Source organism: Mobula hypostoma, unplaced genomic scaffold (assembly GCF_963921235.1).
Source record: "Mobula hypostoma unplaced genomic scaffold, sMobHyp1.1 scaffold_157, whole genome shotgun sequence".
In the NCBI taxonomy this organism is placed as follows: domain Eukaryota; kingdom Metazoa; phylum Chordata; class Chondrichthyes; order Myliobatiformes; family Myliobatidae; genus Mobula; species Mobula hypostoma.
This window is the reverse complement of record NW_026948210.1, coordinates 159,997-185,118: the sequence shown is the minus strand read 5'-3', so window position 1 is coordinate 185,118 and position 25,122 is coordinate 159,997. Positions and strand designations below refer to the sequence as shown.

The 25,122-nt window shown below is 52.5% G+C and overlaps 1 protein-coding gene across 2 annotated transcripts in view; it reads left to right on the top strand.

Moving 5' to 3' along the window:
• The first annotated feature begins 226 nt into the window (after nt 1-226).
• LOC134341845 (TBC1 domain family member 10B-like) overlaps nt 227-25,122 on the top strand; it is a 161,197-nt gene continuing 136,301 nt past the window's right edge. The window contains exons 1-6 of one of the 2 annotated variants that reach the window (XM_063039779.1): nt 227-289; nt 1,298-1,541; nt 3,376-3,475; nt 7,019-7,126; nt 7,851-7,957; nt 9,486-9,600. In XM_063039779.1, the coding sequence (XP_062895849.1) occupies nt 1,333-1,541; nt 3,376-3,475; nt 7,019-7,126; nt 7,851-7,957; nt 9,486-9,600 (639 nt within the window). In that variant the 5' untranslated portion in view covers nt 227-289; nt 1,298-1,332. Of the gene's footprint in view, nt 290-395; nt 455-1,297; nt 1,542-3,375; nt 3,476-7,018; nt 7,127-7,850; nt 7,958-9,485; nt 9,601-25,122 lie in introns of those variants that run through there. The other variant, XM_063039780.1, reaches the window with a different exon arrangement.

The window sequence follows — 25,122 nt, the reverse complement described above, 5'->3', positions numbered from 1 at the left end:
CTCCTGGACGGACACATGGAGCTGAGAAGAATAGAGGGCTCTGGATGAAGCCTGGGTAGTTCTAAGGTAGGGACACGTACAGCACAGCTTTGTGGGCCGAACGGCCTGTGCGGTGCTGCAGGTTTTCTGTGTTTTTTTTTGTGCTGTCGACTTCTTTCTTTTTTCTCGGCCGACCTCCCTCCCCAACCCGCGAGCACCTCCGGCTGACGTCAACCGCAGAGTCAACGGCCGCGAGGCCTCCACGCCCAAGCAGGGCCAGCGGAAGAACTCGGCCGCGGATCCTCGGGAGGTGAGTGAGGGGCCGACTGAGGGATTCGCACTCCGTCTCTCCCCCCACCCACCCGCCCCCGGGACGCCCCGCGAGAGACGCCAAGCAGCGCCCACCCCCCCAACAACGCTCACCCCCGCGGTCACCCCCGATCGGTCGCCAACAGGTCTGCCCCCCCGCCCCGGGGTAAGGTTGCTGAGACAGACGGAGAGAGAGGAAGAAGGGAGGAGATGGAGGGAGGTGAGGGAGGGTGGAGAGGAAGGAGCGACGTCCGTGTGAGGCGGCCCTCCCCGTCCCTGTAAAACCCCCCCCCCGACCCACACCTTCCCGTCTCCAACACTCCCTCCCTCCCAGTCTCTGTCACCCCCCTCGCTCCCCAAATCCCTCACCCTTCCCTCTCCTACACCCCTCCCCGTCTCCGACATCCCCTCCCTCTCTGTCACCCCATCACTCCAGTCTCCAACACCCCCACCCTCCTCTTCACCCCTCCCCCTCTGTCACCCCCTCCCTCCCCTAACACCCCTCCCCGTCTCTGTCACCCCCTCCCTCCCCTGCACCCCTCCCCGTCTCCATCACCCACTCCCTCCCCTACACCCCTCCCCGACTCCATCACCCCCTCCCTCCCCGTCTCCGTCACCCCCTCCCTCCCCTACACCCCTCCCCGACTCCATCACCCCCTCCCTCCCCTACACCCCTCCCCGACTCCATCACCCCCTCCCTCCCCTACACCCTTCCCCGTCTCCGTCACTCCCTCCCTCCCCTACACCCCTCCCCGTCTCCGTCACCCCCTCCCTGTCTCCATCACCCCTCCCCGTCTCTGTGACCGCTGCTGGCTCTCTGCACGTGGGACGTCTCGATGGAGGGAGGGGTGTGGAGGGGAGGTGGGAGGTGTCTGAGGGTGGGGGTTTGACGGGCTGAGGGGGGAGTGGGGTGGGACGAGGACGTCCCGTTGGGTGTGATTGGGTTGGAAGGGTCCTGGTCCAACGTTTCTGTCCGTCTCTTTCTCTCCCCCCCTCCCCCCCCCAACAGGACCACGTCCCCAGGGGCTCTCGGTGGCCGGGCGGATGGAGCTGAGGGTTGGGCCTCCCCCCTCGTCCCTCGCCGCCGTCCCTCTGCCGCCCTCGGACAGCCTCTCCAGCGGCCTCGACTCTCTGAGCCTGGCCGCCGACGGCGGCAGCTCGCTGGGCTCGGACTCCGAGATCAATGGCGGTGAGGCCTCGCTCCCCAATGCTGACCGATATGGCTTTGTCGGCGGATCCAACTTCACCGGAGAGTGAGTCACCGGGGTGGGGGGGGGTGTGGGGAGTTGGTGGTGTGGGGGGGGGGGAGCCGGCCGCCGCGGCAACCGTGAGCCGCGGAGATGCCCGCTGAGGCCTGTAGGCCCCTCGTGCCCGTTGCCGTGGAAACCTGTAGGCCCCTCACGCCTGTTGCTGTTGAAACTTTTACGGCCCAAAAGCCCGTTGCTGTGGAATCCTTCAGGACCCCCACCAGCTCATCGCCATGGAAACCGGCCTGTTGCCAGGGGAGGCGCTAAGCCTGTTGTCATAGAAACCGGTACAGCCCTTCCCATGGTTGATCCCACGGAAACTGGTGGGGTTCACCAGCCCATTGCCACGGAAACAGCAGGGCCTCAGAAGCCTATGACGAAAGAAACGGGTTGCCCCGCAATGCTGTTACCGTAGAAACCAGCAGACCCGCAAACCTGTTACTATAGAAACAGGTTGCCCCACCCCTGCCGCCCCACCAGTTTACCATAGAAACCAGCGGATCGCCGCCGTGTTGCCATAGCAACCTCATGGCTCTGCATTCCTGTCACCATGGAAGCCGGTAGGCCTCCATAGCCTGTTGCTATGGAAATAAATTGCCCCTCCCCCAACCAGGTTACCAGTCTGTTACCATAGAAACCAGTAACGGGCCCTGCAAGCCTGTTGCCCCGCCTTCACCTTCAGCAGTGGACCCAGTTATTCTGTTACTATGGTGACCGACGGACAGCTCATGTGTTACCATAGAACTGGTGGGCTGTTACTACGGAAACCAACAGTCACCCCAAGCCTGTAGGGCACCTGTCCAGCCTGTTACCATGAAAACCAGCATTTTAGAGTGATAACCAGCAGGGCCCTGAGGCCTGTCGCTATGGGAACAAGTCACATCTGCAGCCTGTTACTATGGAAGCCTGTCGGGCCCCGCGAGAATGTTTCCATGGAAACAGAACGTGTGGGCTGCCCTCGTCTGGTACCGTGGTAACCAGTCGGCCTTCAAGTCTGGACCGTAGAGACCGGGGGGGGGGGGGATATTTAGTCTGTTGCTATAGTAGCCGGCTCGTTACCATGGAGAGCGGCGGGAAATTCTGCCTTTCACTCTGGTACCCTGAAGCCAGCTGGCCATAGGAACTGTTACTATAGAAACCAGTAGGCCTCTTCGACCCACCATTACTATGGCGACCTCTGGAGCCATTCAGCCAGTACGCCCCTCCCCTGCCCCCGCTCCAAGGCTGTTACTATAGGAACCACGGGGCTCTGCTTCCCTACCAATGGGTAGGCCCCAATGCCTGTCACCATAGCAACCAGTTGTCATGCTGTCCTACCAATGAGAAGGCCTACATGAATCCCTAGACTGCAATGCCTGTCACCATAGCAACCAGTTGGCATGGCACCCTACCAATGGGTAGGCCCCAGTGCCGGTCACCATAGAAACCAGTCGTCATGCTGTCCTACCAATGAGAAGGCCCAGCACCCGTCGATATAGCAACCAGTTGGCCTGCCTCCTGCGAGAAGTAGGCCCCAAAGCCTGTTTCCATAGAACCAGCCGGCATGTCGGCCTACCAACGGTAGGCCCCAGTGCCTGCCACTAGGGAAACTAATTGGTCTGCCTCCTAGCAAGGAGTAGGCCCGGGATCTGCCACTATATATATAAAAAAAGCAACAGTTGGCTTGACACCCTACCGTTGAGTAGGCCCCAGTACCTGTCACCATAGAAACCAAGGGCATGATGCCTCACCAAAGACTAGGCCCTACTGCCCGTCACCATAGCAAACGGCGCCCTCCACCCGCCCGCCCGAGCGAGAGGTGCCCCCCACCCTCACGCGTTCCCTCCGTCTCCGTGCACAGGGCGGCACGAATCCCGGCGGAGGTCATCCGTGAACGGGAGAAGAAGTGGCTGGAGACCGAGCAAAACTGGGAGCGATCGATCACGCGGAGATATAAAAAGGTTCGTATGGCCCCGCGCAGGCTTTACCCCCCCCCCCCCCCACCGGGGTCAGACCCACATCCGGAGCACCAGACGGCCGTCAGACACAGGCAGGGGCAGAATTCGGCCGTCTGGCCCATCGAGTCTGCTCCTCCATTCAATCATTCTCCTCCTCAGCCCCACTCCCCGGCCTTCTCCCTGTAATCTTTGATGCCATATCCACTCAAGAACCTATCGATCTCTGCCTTAAATACACCCAATGACCTGGCCTCCACAGCTCCATGTGGCAACAAATCCCACAAATTCACCACCCTCTCCACATCTCTGCTTTGAAAGGGCGCCCCTCTATCCTGAGGCTGTGCCCTCTTGTCCTAGACTCCCCCACCATGGGAAACATCCTTTCCACATCTACTCTGTCTGGGGCTTTCAACATTCAAAAGGTTTTAATGAGATCCCCCCTCATCCTTCTGAATTCCAGTGAGCACAGACCCAGAGCTATCAAACGTTCTTCGTACGGTAACTCTTTCATTCCTGGAATCTTCCTCATGAACCTCCTCTGGACCCTCTCCAATGCCAGCACATCTTTTCTAAGATGAGGGGCCCAAAACTGTTCACAATACTCGAGGTGAGACCTCACCAGTGCCTTATAAAGGCTCAGCATCACATCCCTGCTCTTGTACTCTAGACCTCGTGAAATGAAATGAATGCTAACCTGCCACCACCGACTCGACCTGCAAGTTAACCCTTAGGGTGTTCTGCAGAAGGACTCCCAACTCCCTTTGCACCTCAGATTCCTGGATTTCCTCCCCATTTAGAAAATAGTCTGCACATTTATTTCTACCAAAGCGCACGACCGTGCATTTTCCACCATTGTATCTCATTTGCCATTTTCTTGCCCATTCTCCTCATCTGTCTAAGTCCTTCTGCATCCTACCTGTCTCCTCAACACTACCTGTCCCTCCACCAATCTTCGTATCATCTGCACACTTGGCAACAAAGCCATCTATTCCATCATCTAAATCATTTATATACAGCATAAAAAGAAGTGGTCCCAACACCGACCCCTGCAGGAACATCACTAGTCCCATCTCCGTATCCCCCCGGGTCAGACCCACACACACCGGGAGCACCGTGCACAGTTCCCGTCTCCGTATCCCCCCCGGGTCAGACCCACACACCGGGAGCACCGTGCACAGTTCCCATCTCCGTATCCTCCCCGGGTCAGACCCACACACACCGGGAGCACCGTGCACAGTTCCCGTCTCCGTATCCCCCCCGGGTCAGACCCACACACCGGGAGCACCGTGCACAGTTCCCATCTCCGTATCCTCCCCGGGTCAGACCCACACACACCGGGAGCACCGTGCACAGTTCCCGTCTCCGTATCCCCTCCAGGGTCAGACCCACACACCTGGAGCACCGTGCACAGTTCCCATCTCCGTATCCCCCCCGGGTCAGACCCACACACACTGGGAGCACCGTGCACAGTTCCTGTCTCCGTATCCCCCCCGGGTCAGACCCACACACACCGGGAGCACCGTGCACAGTTCCCGTCTCCGTATCCCCCCCGGGTCAGACCCACACACCGGGAGCACCGTGCACAGTTCCCATCTCCGTATCCTCCCCGGGTCAGACCCACACACACCGGGAGCACCGTGCACAGTTCCCATCTCCGTATCCCCCCTGGTCAGACCCACACACACCGGGAGCACCGTGCACAGTTCCCGTCTCCATATCGCCCCCGGATCAGACCCACACACCGGGAGCACCGTGCACAGTTCCCATCTCCGTATCCTCCCCGGGTCAGACCCACACACACCGGGAGCACCGTGCACAGTTCCCGTCTCCGTATCCCCTCCAGGGTCAGACCCACACACCTGGAGCACCGTGCACAGTTCCCATCTCCGTATCCCCCCCGGGTCAGACCCACACACACTGGGAGCACCGTGCACAGTTCCTGTCTCCGTATCCCCCCCGGGTCAGACCCACACACACCGGGAGCACCACGCACAGTTCCCGTCTCCGTATCCCCCCCGGGTCAGACCCACACACACCGGGAGCACCACGCACAGTTCCCGTCTCCGTATCCCCCCTGGGTCAGACCCACACACACCGGGAGCACCGTGCACAGTTCCCATCTCCGTATCCCCCCCTGGGTCAGACCCACACACCGGGAGCACCGTGCACAGTTCCCGTCTCCGTATCCCCCCTGGGTCAGACCCACACACACCGGGAGCACCGTGCACAGTTCCCATCTCCGTATCCTCCCCGGGTCAGACCCACACACACCGGGAGCATCGTGCACAGTTCCCGTCTCCGTATCCCCCCGGGTCAGACCCACACACACCGGGAGCACCGTGCACAGTTCCCGTCTCCGTATCCCCTCCAGGGTCAGACCCACACACCTGGAGCACCGTGCACAGTTCCCATCTCCGTATCCCCCCCGGGTCAGACCCACACACACCAATAGCACCGTGCACAGTTCCCGTCTCCGTATCCCCTCCGGGTCAGACCCACACACACCGGGAGCACCGTGCACAGTTCCCGTCTCCGTATCCCCCCCGGGTCAGACCCACACACCGGGAGCACCGTGCACAGTTCCCATCTCCGTATCCCCCCGGGTCAGACCCACACACACCGGGAGCACCTTGCACAGTTCCCGTCTCCGTATCCCCCCCGGGTCAGACCCACACACCGGGAGCACCGTGCACAGTTCCCATCTCCGTATCCTCCCCGGGTCAGACCCACACACACCGGGAGCACCGTGCACAGTTCCCATCTCCGTATCCCCCCTGGTCAGACCCACACACACCGGGAGCACCGTGCACAGTTCCCGTCTCCATATCCCCCCCGGATCAGACCCACACACCGGGAGCACCGTGCACAGTTCCCATCTCCGTATCCTCCCCGGGTCAGACCCACACACACCGGGAGCACCGTGCACAGTTCCCGTCTCCGTATCCCCTCCAGGGTCAGACCCACACACCTGGAGCACCGTGCACAGTTCCCATCTCCGTATCCCCCCCGGGTCAGACCCACACACACTGGGAGCACCGTGCACAGTTCCTGTCTCCGTATCCCCCCCGGGTCAGACCCACACACACCGGGAGCACCGTGCACAGTTCCCGTCTCCGTATCCCCCCCGGGTCAGACCCACACACCGGGAGCACCGTGCACAGTTCCCATCTCCGTATCCTCCCCGGGTCAGACCCACACACACCGGGAGCACCGTGCACAGTTCCCATCTCCGTATCCCCCCTGGTCAGACCCACACACACCGGGAGCACCGTGCACAGTTCCCGTCTCCATATCCCCCCCGGATCAGACTCACACACCGGGAGCACCGTGCACAGTTCCCATCTCCGTATCCTCCCCGGGTCAGACCCACACACACCGGGAGCACCGTGCACAGTTCCCGTCTCCGTATCCCCTCCAGGGTCAGACCCACACACCTGGAGCACCGTGCACAGTTCCCGTCTCCGTATCCCCCCCGGGTCAGACCCACACACACCGGGAGCACCGTGCACAGTTCCAGTATATGTAACCTTAAACCTTTGTTTGCAGATAATGTTACGATGTCGAAAAGGTATTCCATCTTCCATGCGATCCCGAATTTGGCCACTGCTTTGTGGGGCTAAGTCACGGATGCTTCAGAATAAAAATATATTTAAGGTGCGTACCGTCCCATCACACACTCCCAGGGTCAGACACAGACTGAAACTCCCTCCGCACCGTCCCATCACACACTCCCGGGGTCAGACACAGAGTGAATCTCCCTCCGCACCGTCCCATCACACACTCCCGGGGTCGGACACAGAGTGAATCTCCCTCCGCACCGTCCCGTCACGCACTCCCGGGGTCAGACACAGAGTGAATCTCCCTCCACACCGTCCCGTCACACACTCCCAGGGTCAGACACAGAGTGATTCTCCCTCCACACCGTCCCATCACACACTCCCGGGGTCAGACACAGAGTGAATCTCCCTCCGCACCGTCCCATCACGCACTCCCGGGGTCAGACACAGAGTGAATCTCCCTCCGCACCGTCCCATCACACACTCCCGGGGTCAGACACAGAGTGAATCTCCCTCCACACCGTCCCGTCACACACTCCCGGGGTCAGACACAGAGTGAATCTCCCTCCGCACCGTCCCATCAGACACGCCCTGGGTCAGACACAGAGTGAATCTCCCTCCGCACCGTCCCGTCACACACTCCCGGGGTCAGACACTGAGTGAATCTCCCTCAGCACCATCCCGTCACGCACCCCCGGGGTCAGACACAGAGTGAATCTCCCTCCGCACCGTCCCGTCACGCACTCCCGGGGTCGGACGCAGAGTGAATCTCCCTCCGCACCGTCCCGTCACACACTCCCTGTTCCGCGGTTCTTCCCTAGGTGCTGGACGAGTCGGCTGGGGACCGGCAGTGGCTGGAAGCCATCGAGAAGGACCTTCATCGCCAGTTCCCCTTCCACGAGATGTTCCTGTCGCGGGAAGGGACGGGGTGAGTTGCTGGGGGCGGGGGGAGCGGTGGAGGGAGGGAGGGAAAGATTCAGGGATGGAGGGGAGGCTGGGGGTTGGGGGGGCGGCGGCGAGAGGGAGGTATGTGGGTCTCGGGTCCGGGTGCGGGTGGATGGGATGAAATGGGACAGCGGTGGGCCTGTTTTCATCCTGTGGTGCTCTGTGCCTCCCCGGCAGAAGGACAGGGAGGGTGGGAACGGGAGAGGCAGGGTGAGGGAGGGTGAGTGAGTGTCGGTTTGGGAGTATACAGAGGGAGAGTGGGGTGGTGCGAGGTAGGTCGGCGGTGGGGGGTGGGGGGGGGTGGTGGCGGACGGAGGGAGGTGTGGAGAACTGGTATTCTCAAGAGGGACGGTGAGCAGCCGGACGTCGTGGTCCAGGGAGGGACCGATGACGTGGGTAGGAAGGGCGAGGAGGTCCTGAAAGGAGAGTTTAGGGAGTTAGGCGCCGAATTAAAGGAGAGGACCTCCAGGATAGCAGTGTCAGGATTGCTACCAGTGCCATGTGCAGGCGGGTTTAGAAATAGTAAGATAGCACAGATCAGCACGTGGCTGGGGACCCTGGTGCAGGAGGGAGGGCTTCAGATTGATAGATATTTGGGCAGTTTTCCAGGGAAGGTGGGACCTGTTCCGGTGGGACGTCTGGACAAAAGTTGAGGGGTAACACGAGGGGGAACTTCTTTACTCAGAGAGTGGTGGCTGTGTGGAATGAGAAGTGGTCGAGGCAGGTTCGATGTTGTCGTTTAAAGTTAAATTGGACAGGTATATGGACAGGAAAGGAATGGAGGGTTATGGGCTGAGTGCAGGTCGGTGGGACTAGGTGAGAGTAAGAGTTCGGCACGGACTAGAAGGGCCGAGATGGCCTGTTTCCGTGCTGTAATTGTTATATGGTTAAATGGTTATATGGAGAGAGAGAGAGAGAGGAGGGAGTTTGAGAGGGAGAGAGTGAGGTGAGAGGGGACAAAGATTTAATAGGGGACCCAAGTGGCTAATTTTTCACCCAGAGGATGGTCCTTCTACAGAACGAACTGCCAGAGGAAGTGGTCGGGGCAGGTACATTGACGACACTCGGACAGGGACATGGATAGGGAAGGTTTAGAGGGAGACGGGCGGTCCGTCTGTGGAACGAGCTGCCAGAGGAAGTGGTCGAGGCTGGTACATTGACGACACTCGGACAGGGACACGGATAGGGAAGGTTTAGAGGGATACGGGTGGTCTGTCTATGGAACGAGCTGCCAGAGGAAGTGGTCGGGGCAGGTACATTAACGACACTCGGACAGGGACACGGATAGGGAAGGTTTAAAGGGATACGGGTGGTCTGTCTACGGAACGAGCTGCCAGAGGAAGTGGTCGGGGCAGGTACATTGACGACACTCGGACAGGGACATGGATAGGGAAGGTTTAGAGGGGTATGGGGTAAACGTGGACAAATGGAGCTGGCTTGGATAGAGTTTTGACCTGCACAGATCGGATGGGTTTCTGTGGTGTTTGACGTTTTGACCTTCTCCCCCGCAGCCAGCAGGACCTGTATCGAGTTCTCAAAGCCTACACAGTCTACAAGCCTGAGGAGGGCTACTGCCAAGCACAGGGGCCGCTCGCCGCCGTTCTCCTCATGCAGATGCCCGCCGAGGTCAGTCCCCCCAGACGTCCTGGGGCTGGCGGGAGGGGGAGGACTGATTGGGACACGGCGGGGGGAAGCCGGCTGGGAGACAGCGGGAGCAGCGGCCGCAAGGAACGAGCGCGGGCGGGTCGGGACACGGGTAGCCGCGGCCAGGATTCGGGGGAGCAATCAGGGATGGGAAGCAGTGATCAAAATGAAGGGGGAGGAGCATGTCGATAGGAGGGGAATAGCGATCACAATGCAGGGAGACAATGAGGAGCAGTGATCAATATGGAGGGGGAGCATGTCGATAGGAGGGGAATAGCGATCACAATGCAGGGAGACAATGAGGAGCAGCGATCAATATGGAGGGGGAGGAGCATGTCGATAGGAGGGGAATAGCGATCACAATGCAGGGAGACAATGAGGAGTAGCGATCAATATGGAGGGGGAGGAGCATGTCGATAGGAGGGGAATAGCGATCACAATGCAGGGAGACAATGAGGAGCAGTGATCAATATGGAGGGAGGAGCATGTCGATGGGAGGGGAATAGCGATCACAATGCAGGGAGACAATGAGGAGCAGTGATCAATATGGAGGGGAAGCATGTCGATGGGAGGGGAATAGCGATCACAATGCAGGGAGACAATGAGGAGCAGTGATCAATATGGAGGGGGAGCATGTCGATGGGAGGGGAATAGCGATCACAATGCAGGGAGACAATGAGGAGCAGTGATCAATATGGAGGGGGAGCATGTCGATAGGAGGGCGATAGCAATCACAATGCAGGGAGACAATGAGGAGCAGCGATCAATATGGAGGGGGAGGAGCATGTCGATAGGAGGGGAATAGCGATCACAATGCAGGGAGACAATGAGGAGCAGCGATCAATATGGAGGGGGAGGAGCATGTCGATAGGAGGGGAATAGCGATCACAATGCAGGGAGACAATGAGGAGCAGTGATCAATATGGAAGGAGGAGCATGTCGATAGGAGGGGAATAGCGATCACAATGCAGGGAGACAATGAGGAGCAGTGATCAATATGGAGGGGAAGCATGTCGATGGGAGAGGAATAGCGATCACAATGCAGGGAGACAATGAGGAGCAGCGATCAATATGGAGGGGGAGGAGCATGTCGATAGGAGGGGAATAGCGATCACAATGCAGGGAGACAATGAGGAGCAGTGATCAATATGGAGGGAGGAGCATGTCGATGGGAGGGGAATAGCGATCACAATGCAGGGAGACAATGAGGAGCAGTGATCAATATGGAGGGGAAGCATGTCGATGGGAGGGGAATAGCGATCACAATGCAGGGAGACAATGAGGAGCAGTGATCAATATGGAGGGGGAGCATGTCGATGGGAGGGGAATAGCGATCACAATGCAGGGAGACAATGAGGAGCAGTGATCAATATGGAGGGGGAGCATGTCGATAGGAGGGGAATAGCGATCACAATGCAGGGAGACAATGAGGAGCAGCGATCAATATGGAGGGGAGGAGCATGTCGATAGGAGGGGAATAGCGATCACAATGCAGGGAGACAATGAGGAGCAGTGATCAATATGGAGGGAGGAGCATGTCGATAGGAGGGGAATAGCGATCACAATGCAGGGAGACAATGAGGAGCAGTGATCAATATGGAGGGGGAGCATGTCAATAGGAGGGCGATAGCAATCACAATGCAGGGAGACAATGAGGAGCAGCGATCAATATGGAGGGGGAGCATGTCGATGGGAGAGGAATAGCGATCACAATGCAGGGAGACAATGAGGAGCAGCGATCAATATGGAGGGGAAGCATGTCGATAGGAGGGGAATAGCGATCACAATGCAGGGAGACAATGAGGAGCAGCGATCAATATGGAGGGGGAGGAGCATGTCGATAGGAGGGGAATAGCGATCACAATGCAGGGAGACAATGAGGAGCAGTGATCAATATGGAAGGAGGAGCATGTCGATAGGAGGGGAATAGTGATCACAATGCAGGGAGACAATGAGGAGCAGTGATCAATATGGAGGGGAAGCATGTCGATGGGAGGGGAATAGCGATCACAATGCAGGGAGACAATGAGGAGCAGTGATCAATATGGAGGGGGAGCATGTCGATGGGAGAGGAATAGCGATCACAATGCAGGGAGACAATGAGGAGCAGTGATCAATATGGAGGGGGAGCATGTCGATAGGAGGGAAATAGCGATCACAATGCAGGGAGACAATGAGGAGCAGTGATCAATATGGAGGGGGAGCATGTCGATGGGAGAGGAATAGCGATCACAATGCAGGGAGACAATGAGGAGCAGTATTCAATATGGAGGGGGAGCATGTCAATAGGAGGGCGATAGCAATCACAATGCAGGGAGACAATGAGGAGCAGTGATCAATATGGAGGGGGAGCATGTCGATGGGAGAGGAATAGTGATCACATTGCAGGGAGACAATGAGGAGTTGTGATCAATATGGAGGGGGAGCATGTCGATGGGAGAGGAATAGCGATCACAATGCAGGGAGACAATGAGGAGCAGCGATCAATATGGAGGGGAAGCATGTCGATAGGAGGGGAATAGCGATCACAATGCAGGGAGACAATGAGGAGCAGTGAGCAATATGGAGGGGAGCATGTCGATAGGAGGGGAATAGTGATCACAATGCAGGGAGACAATGAGGAGCAGTGATCAATATGGAGGGGGAGCATGTCGATAGGAGGGGAATAGCGATCACAATGCAGGGAGACAATGAGGAGCAGTGATCAATATGGAGGGGGAGCATGTCGATAGGAGGGGAATAGCGATCACAATGCAGGGAGACAATGAGGAGCAGTGATCAATATGGAGGGGGAGCATGTCGATGGGAGAGAAATAGCGATCACAATGCAGGGAGACAATGAGGAGCAGTGATCAATATGGAGGGGAAGCATGTCGATGGGAGGGGAATAGCGATCACAATGCAGGGAGACAATGAGGAGCAGTGATCAATATGGAGGGGGAGCATGTCGATAGGAGGGCGATAGCAATCACAATGCAGGGAGACAATGAGGAGCAGCGATCAATATGGAGGGGGAGGAGCATGGCGGTAGGAGGGGAATAGCGATCACAATGCAGGGAGACAATGAGGAGCAGTGATCAATATGGAGGGGAAGCATGTCGATGGGAGGGGAATAGCGATCACAATGCAGGGAGACAATGAGGAGCAGTGATCAATATGGAGGGGGAGCATGTCGATAGGGCAATAGCAATCACAATGCAGGGAGACAATGAGGAGCAGTGATCAAAATGGAGGGGAAGCATGTCGATGGGAGGGGAATAGCGATCACAATGCAGGGAGACAATGAGGAGCAGTGATCAATATGGAGGGGGAGGAGCATGTCAATAGGAGGGCGATAGCAATCACAATGCAGGGAGACAATGAGGAGCAGTGATCAATATGGAGGGGGAGCATGTCGATAGGAGGGCGATAGCAATCACAATGCAGGGAGACAATGAGGAGCAGCGATCAATATGGAGGGGGAGGAGCATGGCGGTAGGAGGGGAATAGCGATCACAATGCAGGGAGACAATGAGGAGCAGTGATCAATATGGAGGAGCATGGCGGTAGGAGGGGAATAGCGATCACAATGCAGGGAGACAATGAAGAGCAGCGATCAATATGGAGGGGGAGCATGTTGATAGGAGGGGGATAGCGATCACAATACAGGTAGACAATGGGGAGCAGTGATCAAAACGAAGGGCGGGCGCATCTGGGACAGGGGAGGTAGCGACCTCAACTCGGGGGTGGGGGGAGAGATCGAGAAATAGAGAGCAGCAATATGATATCATGGGAAACACTTTGGGGAGAGGGGGAGTACTGATCATGAATACAGGAGGCCAGCCGAGAGACCGGGAGCGACGGCTGTAACAAAGGGGGGAGCGTGTCAGGACTGGGGGAAGAGCGATCACAATGCAGGGTAGGACACCGAAAAGTGGGGGTGCACGGTGGCCACCAGGAGGTGGGACATGGGGAAGCAGGGTTCAGACAGATGGGGGAGCGATTTGATGGGGAGTCAAGCCCAGAGTACATTAGATTGGGGGGGGAGTGGTTTCAGGAGTCTCAATATGAGACGTGGAGCACAACAATGGGAGATCATGTTGGTGAAGGGTAAATAGTGATCAGAATACGAGGACGGAACTGGAACACCGTTCACAACGAAGGGTGGTGGGGCGTGGGGGTGAATGGGTCTGTAGAAGCAATTAGGAAGCAGGGAGATCTCGGCGAGACAACGAGAAGAGTGATCAAAATGCAGGGAGTACGGGGGAACAGTGATCAGGACGCAGAGCGGGAGAGCGAGAGAAAGACAGTGATCAGAATGGAGAGAGAGACAGTGATCAGAATGGAGAGAGAGAGACAGTGATTAGAATGGAGAGAGAGAGACGGTGATTAGAATGGAGAGAGAGAGACGGTGATCAGAATGGAGAGAGAGAGAGACGGTGATCAGAATGAGAGAGAGACAGTGATCAGAATGGAGAGAGAGAGACAGTGATTAGAATGGAGAGAGAGAGACGGTGATCAGAATGGAGAGAGAGAGAGAGAGAGACGGTGATCAGAATGGAGAGAGAGACAGTGATCAGAATGGAGAGAGAGAGAGACGGTGATCAGAATGAGAGAGAGACAGTGATCAGAATGGAGAGAGAGACAGTGATCAGAATGGAGAGAGAGAGAGACGGTGATCAGAATGGAGAGAGAAAGAGACGGTGATCAGAATGGAGAGAGAGACAGTGATCAGACTGGGGAGAGAGAGACAGTGATCAGAATGAGAGAGAGACAGTGATCAGAATGGAGAGAGAGAGAGACAGTGATCAGAACGGAGAGAGAGACAGTGATCAGAATGGAGAGAGAGAGACCGTGATCAGAATGGAGAGAGAGCCGGTGATCAGAATGGAGAGAGAGAGACAGTGATTAGAATGGAGAGAGAGAGACGGTGATCAGAATGGAGAGAGAGAGAGAGAGAGACGGTGATCAGAATGGAGAGAGAGACAGTGATCAGAATGGAGAGAGAGAGAGACGGTGATCAGAATGAGAGAGAGACAGTGATCAGAATGGAGAGAGAGACAGTGATCAGAATGGAGAGAGAGAGAGACGGTGATCAGAATGGAGAGAGAAAGAGACGGTGATCAGAATGGAGAGAGAGACAGTGATCAGACTGGGGAGAGAGAGACAGTGATCAGAATGAGAGAGAGACAGTGATCAGAATGGAGAGAGAGAGAGACAGTGATCAGAACGGAGAGAGAGACAGTGATCAGAATGGAGAGAGAGAGACCGTGATCAGAATGGAGAGAGAGCCGGTGATCAGAATGGAGAGAGAGAGACAGTGATCAGAATGGAGAGAGAGACGGTGATCAGAATGGAGAGAGAGAGACAGTGATCAGAATGGAGAGAGAGACAGTGATCAGAATGGAGAGAGAGAGACAGTGATCAGAATGGAGAGAGAGAGAGACAGTGATCAGAATGGAAAGAGAGAGAGACCGTGATCAGAATGGAGAGAGAGAGACAGTGATCAGAATAGAGAGAAAGAGACAGTGATCAGAATGGAGAGAGAGAGACAGTGATCAGAATAGAGAGAAAGAGACAGTGATCAGAATGGAGAGAGAGACAGTGATCAGAATGGAGAGAGAGAGACAGTGATCAGAATGGAGAGAGAGAGACAATGATCAGAATGGAGAGAGAGAGACAGTGATCAGAATGGAGAGAGAGAGAGACAGTGATCAGAATGGAGAGAGAGACAGTGATCAGAATGGAGAGAGAGAGACGGTGATCAGAATGGAGAGAGAGAGACGGTGATCAGAATGGAGAGAGAGACGGTGATCAGAATGCAGAGAGAGACAGTGATCAGAATGGAGAGAGACACAGTGATCAGAATGGAGAGAGAGATACAGTGATCAGGATGGAGAGAGAGACAGTGATCAGAAAGGATAGAGAGAGACAGTGATCAGAATAGAGAGAGAGAAAGTGATCAGAATGGAGAGAGAGAGACAGTGATCAGAATGGAGAGAGAGACAGTGATCAGAATGGAGAAAGAGACCGTGATCAGAATGGAGAGAGAGAGACGGTGATCAGAATGGAGAGAGAGACAGTGATCAGAATGATGAGAGAGACAGTGATCAGAATGGAGAGAGAGACTGTGATCAGAATGGAGAGAGAGCCCGTGATCAGAACGGAGAGAGAGACCGTGATAAGAATGGAAAGAGAGAGAGTGATCAGAATGGAGAGAGAGACACAGTGATCAGAATGGAAAGAGAGAGAGTGATCAGAATGGAGAGAGAGAGACAGTGATCAGAATGGAAAGAGAGAGAGACAGTGATCAGAATGGAGAGAGAGACAGTGATCATAATAGAGAGAGAGAGAGACAGTGATCAGAATGGTGAGAGAGACAGTGATCAGAATGGAGAGAGAGAGACAGTGATCAGAATGGAGAGAGAGACAGTGATCAGAATGGAGAGAGAGAGACAGTGAATAGAATGGAGAGAGAGACAGTGATCAGAATGGAGACAGGGAGACAGTGATCAGAATGGAGAGAGAGAGACAGTAATCAGAATGGAGAGAGAGACCGTGATCAGAATGGAGAGAGAGAGACAGTGATCAGAAAGGAGAGTGAGAGACAGTGATCAGAATGGAGAGAGAGACAGTGATCAGAATGGAGAGAGAGACAGTGATCAGAATGAAGAGAGAGAGACAGTGATCAGAATGGAGAGAGAGACAGTGATCAGAATGGAGAGAGAGAGAGACTGTGATCAGAATGGAGACAGGGAGACAGTGATCAGAATGGAGAGAGAGACAGTGATCAGAATGGAGAGAGATAGACAGTGATCAGAATGGAGAGAGAGAGACAGTAATCAGAATGGAGAGAGAGACCGTGATCAGAATGGAGAGAGAGAGACAGTGATCAGAAAGGAGAGTGAGAGACAGTGATCAGAATGGAGAGAGAGACAGTGATCAGAATGGAGAGAGAGACAGTGATCAGGATGAAGAGAGAGAGACAGTGATCAGAATGGAGAGAGTGAGAGTGATAAGAATGGAGAGAGAGACAGTGATCAGAATGGAGAGAGAGACATTGAACAGAATGGAGAGAGAGAGACAGTGATCAGAATGGAGAGAGAGACAGTGATCAGAATGGAGAGACAGAGACAATGATCAGAATGGAGAGAGAGACAGTGATCAGAATGGAGAGAGAGACAGTGATCAAAATGGAGAGAGAGAGAGTGATCAGAATGGAGTGATACAGTGATCACAATGGAGAGAGAGACAGTGATCAGAATGGAGAGACAGAGACAATGATCAGAATGGAGAGAGAGACAGTGATCAGAATGGAGAGAGAGACAGTGATCATAATGGAGAGAGAGACTGTGATCAGAATGGAGAGAGAGACAGTGATCAGAATGGAGAGAGAGGCAGTGATCAGAATGGAGAGAGAGAGACAGTGATCAGAATGGATAGAGAGAGACGGTGATCAGAATGGAGAGAGACAGTGATCAGTATGGAGAGAGAGACAGTGATCAGAATGGAGAGAGAGAGACAGTGATCAGTATGGAGAGAGAGACAGTGATCAGAACGGAGAGAGAGAGACAGTGATCAGAATGGAGAGAGAGACAGTGATCAGAATGGAGAGAGAGAGACAGTGATCAGAATGGAGAGACAGTGATCAAAATGGAGAGAGAGAGATAGTGATCAGAATGGAGAGAGACACAGTGATCAGAATGGAGAGTGAGACAGTGATCAGAATGGAGAGAGAGAGACAGTGATCAGAATGGAGAGAGAGACATTGATCAGAATGGAGAGAGAGAGACAGCGATCAGAATGGAGAGAGAGACATTGATCGGAACGGAGAGAGAGAGACAGTGATCAAAATGGAGAGAGAGACAGTGATCAGAATGGAGAGAGAGACATTGATCAGAATGGAGAGAGAGAGACAGTGATCAGAATGGAGAGGGAGACAGTGATCAAAATGGAGAGAGACAGACAGTGATCAGAATGGACAGAGAGAGAGACAGTGATCAGAATGGAGTGAGAGAGACAGTGATCAGAATGGAGAGAGAGAGAGACAGTGATCAGAATGGAGAGAGAGACATTGATCAGAATGGAGAGAGAGAGACAGTGATCAGAATGGAGAGAGTGAGTGATAACAATGGAGAGAGAGACAGTGATCAGAATGGAGAGAGAGAGACAGTGATCAGAATGGATAGAGAGAGATGGTGATCAGGATGGAGAGAGAGACAGTGATCAGAATGGAGAGAGAGAGACAGTGAACAGAATGGAGAGAGAGAGTGATCAGAATGGAGACAGGGAGACAGTGATCAGAATGGAGAGAGAGAGACAGTAATCAGAATGGAGAGAGAGACCGTGATAAGAATGGAGAGAGAGAGACAGTGATCAGAAAGGAGAGTGAGAGACAGTGATCAGAATGGAGAGAGAGACAGTGATCAGAATGGAGAGAGAGACAGTGATCAGAATGAAGAGAGAGAGACAGTGATCAGAATGGAGAGAGAGACAGTGATCAGAATGGAGAGAGAGAGACTGTGATCAGAATGGAGACAGGGAGACAGTGATCAGAATGGAGAGAGAGACAGTGATCAGAATGGAGAGAGATAGACAGTGATCAGAATGGAGAGAGAGAGACAGTAATCAGAATGGAGAGAGAGACCGTGATCAGAATGGAGAGAGAGAGACAGTGATCAGAAAGGAGAGTGAGAGACAGTGATCAGAATGGAGAGAGAGACAGTGATCAGAATGGAGAGAGAGACAGTGATCAGGATGAAGAGAGAGAGACAGTGATCAGAATGGAGAGAGTGAGAGTGATAAGAATGGAGAGAGAGACAGTGATCAGAATGGAGAGAGAGACATTGAACAGAATGGAGAGAGAGAGACAGTGATCAGAATGGAGAGAGAGACAGTGATCAGAATGGAGAGACAGAGACAATGATCAGAATGGAGAGAGAGACAGTGATCAGAATGGAGAGAGAGACAGTGATCAAAATGGAGAGAGAGAGACAGTGATCAGAATGGAGTGATACAGTGATCACAATGGAGAGAGAGACAGTGATCAGAATGGAGAGACAGAGACAGTGATCATAATGGAGAGAGAGACAGTGATCAGAATGGAGAGAGAGACAGTGATCAGAATGGAGAGACAGAGACAGTGATCAGAATGGAGAGAGAGACGGTGATCAGAATGGAGAGAGACAGTGATCAGTATGGAGAGAGAGACAGTGATCAGAATGGAGAGAGAGAGACAGTGATCAGTATGGAGAGAGAGACAGTGATCAGAACGGAGAGAGAGAGACAGTGATCAGAATGGAGAGAGAGACAGTGATCAGAATGGAGAGAGAGAGACAGTGATCAGAATGGAGAGACAGTGATCAAAATGGAGATAGAGAGATAGTGATCAGAATGGAGAGAGACACAGTGATCAGAATGGAGAGTGAGACAGTGATCAGAATGGAGAGAGAGAGACAGTGATCAGAATGGAGAGAGAGACATTGATCAGAATGGAGAGAGAGAGACAGCGATCAGAATGGAGAGAGAGACATTGATCGGAACGGAGAGAGAGAGACAGTGATCAAAATGGAGAGAGAGAGACAGTGATCAGAATGGAGAGAGAGACATTGATCAGAATGGAGAGAAAGAGACAGTGATCAGAATGGAGAGGGAGACAGTGATCAAAATGGAGAGAGACAGACAGTGATCAGAATGGACAGAGAGAGAGACAGTGATCAGAATGGAGTGAGAGAGACAGTGATCAGAATGGAGAGAGAGAGAGACAGTGATCAGAATGGAGAGAGAGACATTGATCAGAATGGAGAGAGAGAGACAGTGATCAGAATGGAGAGAGTGAGTGATAACAATGGAGAGAGAGACAGTGATCAGAATGGAGAGAGAGAGACAGTGATCAGAATGGATAGAGAGAGATGGTGATCAGGATGGAGAGAGAGACAGTGATCAGAATGGAGAGAGAGAGACAGTGATCAGAATGGAGTGATACCGTGATCAGAATGGAGAGAGAGACAGTGATCAGAATGGAGAGACAGAGACAGTGATCAGAATGGAGAGAGAGACAGTGATCAGAATGGAGAGAGAGACAGTGATCAGAATGGATAGAGAGAGACGGTGATCAGAATGGAGAGAGAGACAGTGATCAGTATGGAGAGAGAGACAGTGATCAGAATGGAGAGAGAGAGACAGTGATCAGAATGGAGAGAGAGACAGTGATCAGAATGGAGAGAGAGAGACAGTGATCAGAATGGAGAGAGAGACAGTGATCAGAATGGAGAGAGAGAGATAGTGATCAGAATGGAGAGAGAGACAGTGATCAGTATGGAGAGAGAGACAGTGATCAGAACGGAGAGAGAGAGACAGTGATCAGAATGGAGAGAGACACAGTGATCAGAATGGAGAGTGAGACAGTGATCAGTATGGAGAGAGAGACAGTGATCAGAATGGAGAGAGAGAGACAGTGATCAGAATGGAGAGAGAGATAGTGATCAGAATGGAGAGAGACACAGTGATCAGAATGGAGAGTGAGACAGTGATCAGAATGGAGAGAGAGAGACACTGATCAGAATGGAGAGAGACAGTGATCAGAATGGAGAGAGAGACATTGATCAGAATGGAGAGAGAGAGACAGCGATCAGAATGGAGAGAGAGACATTGATCGGAACAGAGAGAGAGAGACAGTGATCAAAATGGAGAGAGAGAGAGACAGTGATCAGAATGGAGAGAGAGACATTGATCAGAATGGAGAGAGAGAGACAGTGATCAGAATGGAGAGAGAGACAGTGATCAAAATGGAGAGAGACAGACAGTGATCAGAATGGAGAGAGAGAGACAGTGATCAGAATGGAGAGAGACACAGTGATCAGAATGGAGAGTGAGACAGTGATCAGAATGGAGAGAGAGAGACAGTGATCAGAAAGGAGAGTGAGAGACAGTGATCAGAATGGAGAGAGAGAGACAGTGATCAGAATGGAGAGAGAGAGACAGTGATCAGAAGGGAGAGAGAGACAGTGATCAGAATGGAGAGAGAGACAGTGATCAGAATGGAGAGAGAGTGACAGTGATCAGAATGGAGAGAGAGAGACAGTGATCAGAATGGAGAGAGAGACAGTGATCAGAATGGAGAGAGAGAGACAGTGATCAGAATGGAGAGAGAGACAGTGATCAGAATGGAGAGAGAGAGACAGTGATCAGAAGGGAGAGAGAGACAGTGATCAGAATGGAGAGAGAGACAGTGATCAGAATGGAGAGAGAGACTGTGATCAGAATGGAGAGAGAGACAGTGATCAGAATGGAGAGAGAGACTGTGATCAGAATGGAGAGAGAGACAGTGATCAGAATGGAGAGAGAGAATGTGATCATAATGGAGAGAGAGACAGTGATCAGAATGGAGAGAGATAGACAGTGAACAGAATGTAGAGAGAGACAGTGATCAGAATGGAGAGAGAGACAGTGATCAGAATGGAGAGAGAGAGACAGTGATCAGAATGGAGAGAGATAGACAGTGAACAGAATGGAGAGAGCGACTGTGATCAGAATAGAGAGAGAGACTGTGATCAGAATGGAGAGAGAGACAGTGATCAGAATGGAGAGAGAGACAGTGATCAGAATGGATAGAGATAGACGGTGATCAGAATGGAGAGAGAGACAGTGATCAGTATGGAGAGAGAGACAGTGATCAGAACAGAGAGAGAGAGACAGTGATCAGAATGGAGAGAGAGACAGTGATCAGAATGGAGAGAGAGAGACTGTGATCAGAATGGAGAGAGAGACAGTGATCAGAATGGAGAGAGAGAGATAGTGATCAGAATGGAGAGAGGGACAGTGATCAGTATGGAGAGAGAGACAGTGATCAGAACGGAGAGAGAGAGACAGTGATCAGAATGGAGAGAGAGATAGTGATCAGAATGGAGAGAGACACAGTGATCAGAATGGAGAGTGAGACAGTGATCAGAATGGAGAGAGAGAGACACTGATCAGAATGGAGAGAGACAGTGATCAGAATGGAGAGAGAGACATTGATCAGAATGGAGAGAGAGAGACAGCGATCAGAATGGAGAGAGAGACATTGATCGGAACAGAGAGAGAGAGACAGTGATCAAAATGGAGAGAGAGAGAGACAGTGATCAGAATGGAGAGAGAGACATTGATCAGAATGGAGAGAGAGAGACAGTGATCAGAATGGAGAGAGAGACAGTGATCAAAATGGAGAGAGACAGACAGTGATCAGAATGGAGAGAGAGAGACAGTGATCAGAATGGAGAGAGACACAGTGATCAGAATGGAGAGTGAGACAGTGATCAGAATGGAGAGAGAGAGACAGTGATCAGAAAGGAGAGTGAGAGACAGTGATCAGAATGGAGAGAGAGAGACAGTGATCGGAATGGAGAGAGAGAGACAGTGATCAGAAGGGAGAGAGAGACAGTGATCAGAATGGAGAGAGAGACAGTGATCAGAATGGAGAGAGAGTGACAGTGATCAGAATGGAGAGAGAGAGACAGTGATCAGAATGGAGAGAGAGACAGTGATCAGAATGGAGAGAGAGAGACAGTGATCAGAATGGAGAGAGAGAGACAGTGATCAGAAGGGAGAGAGAGACAGTGATCAGAATGGAGAGAGAGACAGTGATCAGAATGGAGAGAGAGACTGTGATCAGAATGGAGAGAGAGACAGTGATCAGAATGGAGAGAGAGACAGTGATCAGAATGGAGAGAGAGTGACAGTGATCAGAATGGAGAGAGAGAGACAGTGATCAGAATGGAGAGAGAGACAGTGATCAGAATGGAGAGAGAGAGACAGTGATCAGAATGGAGAGAGAGACAGTGATCAGAATGGAGAGAGAGAGACAGTGATCAGAAGGGAGAGAGAGACAGTGATCAGAATGGAGAGAGAGACAGTGATGAGAATGGAGGGAGAGACTGTGATCAGAATGGAGAGAGAGACAGTGATCAGAATGGAGAGAGAGAATGTGATCATAATGGAGAGAGAGACAGTGATCAGAATGGAGAGAGATAGACAGTGAACAGAATGTAGAGAGAGACAGTGATCAGAATGGAGAGAGAGAGACAGTGATCAGAATGGAGAGAGTTAGACAGTGAACAGAATGGAGAGAGCGACTGTGATCAGAATAGAGAGAGAGACTGTGATCAGAATGGAGAGAGAGACAGTGATCAGAATGGAGAGAGAGACAGTGATCAGAATGGATAGAGCGAGACGGTGATCAGAATGGAGAGAGAGACAGTGATCAGTATGGAGAGAGAGACAGTGATCAGAACGGAGAGAGAGAGACAGTGATCAGAATGGAGAGAGAGACAGTGATCAGAATGGAGAGAGAGACAGTGATCAGAATGGAGAGAGAGAGACAGTGATCAGAATGGAGAGAGAGAGACAGTGATCAGAATGGAGAGAGAGACAGTGATCAGAATGGAGAGAGAGAGATAGTGATCAGAATGGAGAGAGAGACAGTGATCAGTATGGAGAGAGATACAGTGATCAGAACGGAGAGAGAGAGACAGTGATCAGAATGGAGAGAGACACAGTGATCAGAATGGAGAGTGAGACAGTGATCAGTATGGAGAGAGAGACAGTGATCAGAACGGAGATAGAGAGACAGTGATCAGAATGGAGAGAGAGATAGTGATCAGAATGGAGAGAGACACAGTGATCAGAATGGAGAGTGAGACAGTGATCAGAATGGAGAGAGAGAGACACTGATCAGAATGGAGAGAGACAGTGATCAGAATGGAGAGAGAGACATTGATCAGAATGGAGAGAGAGAGACAGCGATCAGAATGGAGAGAGAGACATTGATCGGAACAGAGAGAGAGAGACAGTGATCAAAATGGAGAGAGAGAGACAGTGATCAGAATGGAGAGAGAGACATTGATCGGAATGGAGAGAGAGAGACAGTGATCAGAATGGAGAGAGAGACAGTGATCAAAATGGAGAGAGACAGACAGTGATCAGAATGGAGAGTGAGACAGTGATCAGAATGGAGAGAGAGAGACAGTGATCAGAAAGGAGAGTGAGAGACAGTGATCAGAATGGAGAGAGAGAGACAGTGATCAGAATGGAGAGAGAGAGACAGTGATCAGAAGGGAGAGAGAGACAGTGATCAGAATGGAGAGAGAGACAGTGATCAGAATGGAGAGAGAGTGACAGTGATCAGAATGGAGAGAGAGTGACAGTGATCAGAATGGAGAGAGAGACAGTGATCAGAATGGAGAGAGAGAGACAGTGATCAGAATGGAGAGAGAGAGACTGTGATCGGAATGGAGAGAGAGACTGTGATCAGAATGGAGAGAGAGACAGTGATCAGAATGGAGAGAGAGACTGTGATCAGAATGGAGAGAGAGACAGTGATCAGAATGGGGAGAGAGAATGTGATCATAATGGAGAGAGAGACAGTGATCAGAATGGAGAGAGAGACTGTGATCAGAATGGAGAGAGAGACAGTGATCAGAATGGGGAGAGAGAATGTGATCATAATGGAGAGAGAGACAGTGAACAGAATGGAGAGAGAGACAGTGATCAGAATGGAGAGAGAGAGACAGTGATCGGAATGGAGAGAGAGACTGTGATCAGAATGGAGAGAGAGACAGTGATCAGAATGGAGAGAGAGACTGTGATCAGAATGGAGAGAGAGACAGTGATCAGAATGGGGAGAGAGAATGTGATCATAATGGAGAGAGAGACAGTGATCAGAATGGAGAGAGATAGACAGTGAACAGAATGGAGAGAGAGACAGTGATCAGAATGGAGAGAGAGAGACAGTGATCAGAATGGAGAGAGATAGACAGTGAACAGAATGGAGAGAGAGACAGTGATCAGAATGGAGAGAGAGACTGTGATCAGAATGGAGAGTGAGAATGTGATCATAATGGAGAGAGAGACAGTGATCAGAATGGAGAGAGAGACTGTGATCAGAATGGAGAGAGAGAGACAGTGATCAGAATGGAGAGAGAGAGACAGTGATCAGAATGGAGAGAGAGACAGTGATGAGAATGGAGGGAGAGACAGTGATCAGAATGGAGAGAGAGACAGTGATCAGAATGGGGAGAGAGAATGTGATCATAATGGAGAGAGAGACAGTGATCAGAATGGAGAGAGAGACTGTGATCGGAATGGAGTGAGAGACAGTGATCAGAATGGAGAGAGACAGTGATCAGAATGGAGAGAGAGAGACAGTGATCAGAATGGAGAGAGATAGACAGTGAACAGAATGGAGAGAGAGACAGTGATCAGAATGGAGAGAGATAGACAGTGAACAGAATGTAGAGAGAGACAGTGATCAGAATGGAGAGAGAGAGACAGTGATCAGAATGTAGAGAGAGACGGTGATCAGAATGGAGAGAGATAGACAGTGAACAGAATGTAGAGAGAGACAGTGATCAGAATGGAGAGAGAGACAGTGATCAGAATGGAGAGAGAGAGACAGTGATCAGAATGGAGAGAGAGACTGTGATCAGAATGGAGAGAGATAGACAGTGAACAGAATGTAGAGAGAGACAGTGATCAGAATGGAGAGAG